We start from the raw sequence: 8,512 nt of genomic DNA, 5'->3' as shown, positions 1-8,512 counted from the left end.
GATGAATACTATAGCACTATGTCTGACATGAACTATGCTGACATTTCAAGGCAAGCCCAAAAAGACAGACATAGTGCATGTGGATTTTAGTCGCCTCTTACGACAGGCATGMCTTACCACGGGTATATTCGGTTTCCCCCCCAACCTGGAGGGGTCCCCCCTACCCGCAGGGGGATACAGTTTGTATGACAGCTATATGGAATAGTTGTGCGATGTGAACAATTTCTTCGCAAATTGTACTGTTGCTTTGGAAAAAAAGTCATGCCAAGTTTCGTAAAGATATCTTCTCAAATAAAACAGTCTTCCATACAAGAGAAATTTTCTGATTGTACAGTTTGTATGGCAGCTATATGTAATAGTTGTGCGATCTGAAAAATGTGTTCGTAGATTGTAGCGCTGCCTTGGAAAAGAATCTCTGTCAAATTTACTTAAAGTATCTTGACAAATAAAAATGTTTTCCAAACAAGAGCAAAATTTCGGGGCATTTCAAAAACTGCAGAACAAGTTCGCGTACAGGCAGGATATGAATGTATATGTATTTAGTAAGGTAAACAAATAAATATGAAAATAACTTCTACTACTAGTTCAAATAAAAAGCTCTGCTAACACTTTTGTATAAGAAAGGCTTCGAACAACGGAACCTTATATATACGTAACGTTTCAATAATTCCTTAAATTAAATTATTTATTTTTTATTCGTATCAAATGTCAAATCTTCACACATAATTATAAATAAATTAACAGTTACATTTAGTAATAACGCAATTTACTTCAGTTACTAAAGGAATGATCAATGTTAGCAGCGAAATTAGTTAATTAATATTGATAAATAATGCACTATAAACAATGAATAACTCTTATTTTAGTATTTTCCATAGAGTTTAATACAATATATACAAATGCATATACAAGCAAGAGTATCACGTGTTGTTTTACGGGTGCCTAACCTAACACTTTTGCTATTATTTTCACCTATTTTCCCGCAATCGTCCTATGCATTTCCTCTGGATCCTGTACACGCACTGTGAATTCCAGTTTCAATATACCATGGTGGCTCTTTGGAAAGGCACTGGGTAGCCACTCAAGTTTAAAACTATTTTTATATTCCTGAAATAAAGTAAAAAAACATTTTATTGAAAATCCTTGACTAAGAAAAAATCAATTAGAAACTTACGCTGCTGCCACTTTCAAACCAAATCTGTGTCTTATACAGTGACATTTTTGGATAAACCCGCTTAAATTTGCCATCGGTAGTGGGCATAATAGGTTTTATAACATATGGTACAAATTCGCCATCGGAGTTGTATTCAAAAATGCGTTCCGTCTCTAGGGAAATCTGAAAACATAAGAAAAAAAAATTAACTTAATATTAAAAAACTAGTATTTTCTTTTATTGTTTACTATAAATCAGCTGTGCTTACATTTTTGGTGCTGAAAATGCGGCGCACAGTCGATGCACTTGTAAAATACCAAACATACTTTATAAGTCCTTTATATTTTCCCGTTTTTATTACCGTTGTGCTGCTAGGCATACGCAGCTTTACGCCGGTGCAAAAGGTTTTGCTAAAGTGCGCAAATATTTCCTATAAAATGTAAAATCATTGCATTAAAATATAATTTGAGTAGCAAAGGGGGTTAGCAAACCTCATGTACGTGTAACGTATGCTCCACACTCCTTTCTTCCACAATACCAACACTTTCATTGATTACTTCAATGACATAGTCCAGCCACGATGAAAACGCCAGCGATGGTTCTTCGCCACTTGAAACTATACTTTCCTCGTGTGCTGAATGCTGTTCCAAAGGCTTTACACCATTAACTATAATCGATCTTTTTTCCGGTAGTGGTGGAAATTTACGCGTATTCACACTGTTCACCAAGGCGGAAGCTTTAACTGGGCATTTCTTAACCACTGCAATGGTAGGTAACTCAATTGGCGGTGCCTCGACAACGTGATTGGACTTTAATAGTGAATTATTATCGTAAATAGTTGTTGAATGTGTAAGATTTGCGGTTTCTAGAGTTGTCGACTCTGTAGCGCAGCTATCGATAGGTGTGGTATTATTTAGTATTGGCGCTTCCAATATACTTATACCATTACCTAGCCATGTATGCTCCGGCTGCAATGTGATGTCATCAGTTGTCGATAGGTCAATTTGATCAGTTAGTTCAAATTGGTCCATTAACTCGATTTTGCAATCACTCAGCTCCAAATGTGCAGTTGTCACATTGTTGGGCAGCACCGAGGATGACAGAGATTTTACGCCATTGATGAGTGAAGCATCATGAAATTTTATATCTTCTATATCCTCTGCAGTAATAGCAAAGCTTAAACCTAAATTCGGATCACCAGGATGTAGTATATCGTTGTGATTTGTGGTAGTCGTTGTTGCAATACAATTATCCATTATATTATGTTTATGTAATTGTTCTATAGGGTTTGTCGCATCACTCAGAATAATGTCTTCGAAGTCAGGAATATTCTGGCGTTTTAGTTAGAAAAATTAAAATCGAATTATATAGATACTTGGTATTTTGTTTTGACTCACCTCACCAGACATGAAATCATTATTATAAATAAAAATATCATCGCCTGGTCGACTATCACCACCGCCTATGTCAAAGTTTCCACCGATATCTATGCTCAAACCAAACAGCGCGTCCTCCTGTGTTGAATCCACTATTGGCGTCTCAATATAAGTCGGCATCCAATACGATTTCAATGCGCTTGCGAAATTACCAAATAACGCCTTACCTTTGCGGTTACTTAAAACCGCAACCAGAACTAGCAAGATGTGATCGCACACCTCTTCCTGCATTACAACGGAGTTATCAGGTTCAACAATGATTTTCAGTTTTTTGCATGAACAGGAATATATTCCTTTCTTCGTTGAACAGCCATTACTGATGGCTGTGACATGTAATCTTCCAGCTGGAAATACTTTTGATACATCACATTTGACGACAAATAAGGAATTGGAAATTCGTTGCACTGCAGGCACATTATTCTCTTCTTGTTCATATGTATTCCACAAACGTTCCTTATGCTCATTATCTAAGCCATTCAAGTTCCACAATACATCGCGGGAAATAGTAAATACTTCCGCTTTCTGAAGCGAATCTGGTTTAGTTGTACATGCTAAAATATGCTTGCAAAAATCTTCTTTAGTTGGTACACCCGGGCTGCAGGTGTAACATTCGTACTTTGTCGCATCGCTTTTGCTGGACGCTGTACTTAACACAAAGTTGCGAGGTTGTGCATTTTGTTCCTTTTTACGTAAGGAGTATAGTGACTTTTGTTTATCCAGACATTCCAGCTGCACTGGATCTAATGGTATATGCGTACGAAGTGCCTCTTTTCGTAATTTACAAAATTGATTTCGACAAATAGAACTGCGTACACCATTAAGCTGGCCACAGCCGCCGCACCGTCTTACACCTCGTAGTGAACCGCGAGAAATCGGCGCTGTTAAGAATTCAAATTTCTTTGGTAAATTACCCAAATCCGCGCGCACTTGATCCGTCATTATGATAAAATCAACGAAATTTTCCCCAATTTTTATGTTTGTTGTGGTCTTCATATTTTGCAAAAAACGAATAAAAAAAAATATATTTTACAGTGTTGTACAAGGTCATAAAATGTTGCTCAGACAATATTTCATAGCGCTTATTCCAATATAATGGCAATTACAATTTAAAATAGCTCTTCAGAATTTATTTAAATCATTAGTGCATGCTAAAAATATTTAGAATAAAAATATTATTAAAATAATCATTTCTAGGCTTGATTTTAAATATAAGGGAAATCTAATAATGTAAAGTAAATTTAACAAACGAAATTATTATAGTATGGCAACATTCATTAAATTTTCGTGACCAAAACAGAAATAAGAGCAGACAAAAGAGAATATTCAATATTTTTTTAAGAATCACGTTTATTAATTAAATAACAACAGTACAACGATATTTACCCACCTGGCCTTAGAAGCTATCTGTCCAAAGCATTCAAAACACAAATTGTTACAATGTTCCTCTTCGTAACCATTGCGGTACTCTGCCTGTTGTTGACCATTGTAGGCGATCTGGTAAAATTGGTAAGTGACCGAGTGCCAACCGGCAATGAATCAACAATATACATCAAATAAGCTTATATTTCTTTATTATAGTTGCAGCTTTCGAAAATTTTCCGATGCGTTTCTGGTTCTGCTTCCAGTGATGAGTTGCAACAGCAGCTAAAAGAGGCACGTGAAAAGGTTGAACGCATTCGCCAAGGATCGGCTGGTACAAGTCACTACACTTATACAGTGAAATTAATGCGTGCCGAAAATGAATTGAAAACTATACAATCCAAATTGCGCAGTGAAGACAATATGCTGCGTTTGAAAGGTGCCTCCGTCGAACTGGTGGTGGGTTACCTACTGAAAGGAATCCTTTCACTGGCACTCTTCATTGTTACAGTACGCAACCGTTACGCACCGGTTATAGTTTTTAATGAAAACATTAGCTTTGAGCCACTTGGCGGGCTATTGAGCTTCCCAACAGGTGTCCCCAATGCAATATCTGTGCCGTTTTGGGCATTATCCTGCAACAGCGCATTCCGATTAATCCTCAACGCACTCAAGGGAAAGTGATTGTACTGGTTTTGGCAATATCATTGGCATTTGTTTCGGTAGCAGTGAATTAGGAAATAACACAAGCTTGTTTATATGTGTATGTATGTATGTATATGACTAGAAATTGTTTTAGCTTTATTGGTACAAAGCAGATCATTGTACTTTTGCCCCAATATGAACGGAATGTGGAGGAGATCTGAACTGCCATAAAAATATTGCATTTCATACGTTTTCATTATTTTAAATGGTATAAGTTTATTTATTGTGAAATAGTTTGCAGTCCAATAGGAAATATTTTTATCGAGCAAAATAAAATAAACTGATTAAAGTTTTCTAAAAAAAAAGTTATTTGTTGTTCGGTAGCACAAACTACTGGGAACATTAAATAAGTAGAGATGAAAGAAAGCAAATATATATTTTATATACAATTTTGCTTAAGTTTATTTTTTTTTTTTTTTCATTATTGAACACGCATACGAATTTGCAGAAGTTGTTGTCGGTAATGTTGTTCCGTAGATAGCTTAATAACAAAATGAAACTCTGTGAATAATGTTTACAAGGACGAGGTGGCCGAGTGGTTAAGGCGTTGGACTGCTAATCCAATGTGCTCTGCACGCGTGGGTTCGAATCCCATCCTCGTCGAATATTTTTTTTATTCACAATTTAATTTGTTTTTTATCTGTTTAAATATTATATTAATTTAGTATGTATTAAATTCTACATTGTTCCAGTTAAGAAAACCCAAACGCCATGTACTTGAAATTGTGATAAAATTTTACAACAAACTTCAAGTATTTCTGATTATTGTTTTCATTAATAGAAAAATTGAGGTCACCACGTTTGAGTAAAGTTTTACAGATTTTTTGGTTTCGTGGTTTGAACCGCATTTCCATTTTTAAATTCGTTTTTCAACAAGTTTTCGATTAATTTCAACGATTTAGAACAAACCAGGCAGGTTCATAAGTTGATTTTGATGTTATAGGAATTCTGCACTATACCAAAATTTAATTGATTCTTTTCGTTTCGTTCTAATTTTCCAAAGACACGTCAATAAATTTATCAACTGTCTGGCGAGAAATTGGTAAAATATAATATTTTGACTAACTAAAGATTTGGTAGGTATTAAAATGTGAATAAAAGGAAAATTCTTAAAGACGTTCAATAGTCCCTTCTCCTTTTACCCCTTGACAGCTTCTACAATAGTCATTGTACGTATGGAGTTCCCAGTTTGCTGGCATATTTGCCAATTAGATGGTGAACTGTTAGCACTCCTACTAGATGTCCGTATGATATCAACGAGCGACCGTTGCTCGGTTTTACAAATCGTTGAAAATGTTTGCGAAACAATAGGTGCTGGAAGGAAATCGGCAGAACCGAGACCAAATTTGAACATAAACACAAATGATACCTAAAAATTAGAAAATCGCCATAATCAGTGTATTGCTCTCGATTTCAACTTTTATCATCATAAAATAGAATTTAAACAAAATATATGTATGTAATTCTTCAACCGCTACGAGCTTTACAGCCTGACTGTTGTGTAAAAATACGCATTCCGATTGATCACAACAGTTTGGTGTTGTTTTTATGCCGGTGGAATCCTCGATTCACAAATGATACCTGTGAGAACAAAACCGTCAATGGCGAACGACCGTCGCGCCATAATAATCGATGTTTTAAATTGAAGCTCGTGATCTCGACGATTTTGATTTCAACAAGACGGCGCCATTTGCCACACACGGTGAACTCTTCCGTTAGATTATCCGACGGGAATATGTAAAGTCTACAGTCCAGTCGAAATACTCGAACGAGATATCAAACATTAGACTCAACGGATGGGCAATATGAGACGTAGCCGCGCCCAACATTTGAAAGAGATTATCTTCAAAAAATAAATGCCAAAAAATGTTCTTTCGAATGACAATAAACATGAAATAGAAATGGATTCCCCTTTTTATGCTTCAATTGAAATTAAATAAATAAAATATATATATTTTTTTGTGTTATACGAGATCTCGGACGGCGCTTAAAGAAAGCCATTCACTGCTGCATTGATTCCGGCCGTGGATGAATCCTAAAAATCATATTCGTTAATCTATGCTTCTCTCTCCTTGTCTCTACTACCAAGCTTTACATTCACAGATTGTCGAAAATATGGCTTCGTCGCGGTCTATAGCGGTCACAGAAATTTATATGAAACGACATATATATGTAAGTCATGTAATTAGTAACATAAACGTTATGATATATCTCAGTAACGAAATCATTGTTGCTTTTTAATCATTGAAATCTCAAAAAACTATTATTTTGATCCTCTATAGCACACTTACAGAAACTTAGAAAAACCTTGATTCCCATAAGGTATCAAGAATCTTGACTTCAACTTGGTACTGGTAGTCTTTAGATAACATTAATTTGAACGTTTCTGCACACAAGTACTAACCTAATACGAACTGAGAATTTATGCTATAACCGATATGAAAATAAAAATAATTATTTGCTTTGAAAATAATAATATAAACGATCTTTTCTACTTTTACCAACTCTCTGTTGGTAAAGCAGTGCTTGCGGTGAAATAGTCACACGAGTCATTTTGTATACAATGACGAGGTGGCCGAGTGGTTAAGGCGTTGGACTGCTAATCCAATGTGCTCTGCACGCGTGGGTTCGAATCCCATCCTCGTCGAATAATTTTTATTTAACTTTAAAAACTAATAATATAAAAGAAAGTTTTCTGCAACAAACTTTAATGTCGCTAAACTAATAATGCTGATAAAAGCTCGTAAATTATAAAATGGAGATCATAGTTGCTGCATTATAGATGGCATGTCTTGTATGTTCATAGTTAAAGCAAAGCAAAGCTAAAGCTCTAGACAAAGCAAGAGCTTAGAATTTCATGATGACTTAAGGTTATTTTGTTGCAAAATCCAGATTTTGCTTTTTAATAATTTTTCTTTTAACAAAAATACTTCACCCATAGTAATATTGATAATATTTTAGTTCAAGTATAAACTGTCTTCAAGTTCAAAGTTGCCTTATTATGACATTAATCTGATTTTCGTTTAGAATAAATTAAATAGCTATATAAACGGTTAAATATTTTTTATATAATGTAATATATGCATTTTGTTTCATTAAACGAAACAAAAACGGTATTCGACGAGGATGGGATTCGAACCCACGCGTGCAGAGCACATTGGATTAGCAGTCCAACGCCTTAACCACTCGGCCACCTCGTCTTCTTGGAAAACTTTCACCGGCAAACCGTTTCACAATCTATGCACCCTACAATCAGTAAACAACAATTAATAAACAAATTGATTATACATTAAAAGATATTAGAAGAGACGCATAAAACCAAAAATTTTATTTTAAATTTCAATTTGTTTTTGCATTCGCTGATCTTTGCTGAAGTAGATGGATGCACAGTGTTATCAAGTGTTCTAGTTAACTGATAATAAGAAGCAGATAATAAGGTTATATTAATTTTTATCAATGTCTCGATGGGTTAAAGACTTGAACTTAATTTAATATTATTTACAAAAACAATTCACCCACACATATTTACATATACGTATGAATGTGCGAAGTTTGTCATGTACTTATTTTCGCAAGCAATTAGTACTCTGCTCTGCATAACTGTTCTAAATGATTTTTAAAGCAGCAAATCGCATTAAGCGTAACTTTCGGCGGTTTTGACATGAACTGTTTTTTATTATTTGCTTGCTGCTTTTAGTTCTTTTCATTTTTATACTCTCGCAACAAAGTTGCTAAGGAGAGTATTATACTTTTGTTCACATAACGGTTCACATAACGGTTGTTTGTAAGTCCTAAAACTAAAAGAGTCAGATATAGGGTTATATATACCAAAGTGATCAGGGTGACGAGTAGAGTTGAA

The 8,512-nt window shown here is 35.0% G+C and overlaps 2 protein-coding genes and 3 non-coding genes across 5 annotated transcripts; 3 read left to right on the top strand and 2 right to left on the bottom strand.

The window, feature by feature from the left end:
* Positions 1–784: 784 nt before the first annotated feature.
* LOC108965884 lies at positions 785–3,582 on the bottom strand. Its single transcript, XM_018928560.1, has 5 exons — positions 2,551–3,582; positions 1,645–2,484; positions 1,422–1,583; positions 1,175–1,336; positions 785–1,107 (listed from the first exon to the last, which is right to left on the bottom strand). Exons 1-5 carry the CDS (start codon positions 3,580–3,582, stop codon positions 973–975), a joined length of 2,331 nt encoding a protein of 776 aa, XP_018784105.1. The 3' UTR covers positions 785–972.
* A 303-nt stretch (positions 3,583–3,885) lies between these two features.
* LOC108966107 (tail-anchored protein insertion receptor WRB) lies at positions 3,886–4,958 on the top strand. Its single transcript, XM_018928853.1, has 2 exons — positions 3,886–4,095; positions 4,168–4,958. Exons 1-2 carry the CDS (start codon positions 4,027–4,029, stop codon positions 4,630–4,632), a joined length of 534 nt encoding a protein of 177 aa, XP_018784398.1. The 5' UTR covers positions 3,886–4,026; the 3' UTR covers positions 4,633–4,958.
* Positions 4,959–5,174: 216 nt separating this feature from the next.
* Trnas-gcu lies at positions 5,175–5,256 on the top strand. The gene has a single exon. It is a non-coding gene; the product is annotated as a tRNA-Ser (tRNA).
* Positions 5,257–7,218: 1,962 nt separating this feature from the next.
* Positions 7,219–7,300, top strand: Trnas-gcu. Its single transcript has one exon. It is a non-coding gene; the product is annotated as a tRNA-Ser (tRNA).
* Positions 7,301–7,771: 471 nt separating this feature from the next.
* On the bottom strand, positions 7,772–7,853 carry Trnas-gcu. Its single transcript has one exon. It is a non-coding gene; the product is annotated as a tRNA-Ser (tRNA).
* Between the last annotated feature and the right edge of the window lie 659 nt (positions 7,854–8,512).

This window comes from Bactrocera latifrons, unplaced genomic scaffold, assembly GCF_001853355.1.
Source record: "Bactrocera latifrons isolate USDA-ARS-PBARC rearing strain unplaced genomic scaffold, ASM185335v1 scaffold_10, whole genome shotgun sequence".
Classification (NCBI taxonomy): Eukaryota; Metazoa; Arthropoda; class Insecta; order Diptera; family Tephritidae; genus Bactrocera; species Bactrocera latifrons.
The sequence above is the reverse complement of the archived record's forward strand: the minus strand, read 5'-3'. Positions and strand labels throughout refer to the sequence as shown.

What these genes read in the sequence shown, in the direction of transcription:
- LOC108966107 (XM_018928853.1), top strand. Translation starts at nt 4,027, where the DNA reads ATGTTCCTCTTCGTAACCATTGCGGTACTCTGCCTGTTGTTGACCATT. An exon ending in TAGGCGATCTGGTAAAATTG is followed by an intron (nt 4,096 to 4,167) that starts GTAAGTGACCGA and finishes TCTTTATTATAG; the next exon opens with TTGCAGCTTTCGAAAATTTT.
- LOC108965884 (XM_018928560.1), bottom strand. Translation starts at nt 3,582, where the DNA reads ATGAAGACCACAACAAACATAAAAATTGGGGAAAATTTCGTTGATTTT. An exon ending in ATACGTTACACGTACATGAG is followed by an intron (nt 1,584 to 1,644) that starts GTTTGCTAACCC and finishes TACATTTTATAG; the next exon opens with GAAATATTTGCGCACTTTAG. An exon ending in GGTTTGAAAGTGGCAGCAGC is followed by an intron (nt 1,108 to 1,174) that starts GTAAGTTTCTAA and finishes ACTTTATTTCAG; the next exon opens with GAATATAAAAATAGTTTTAA.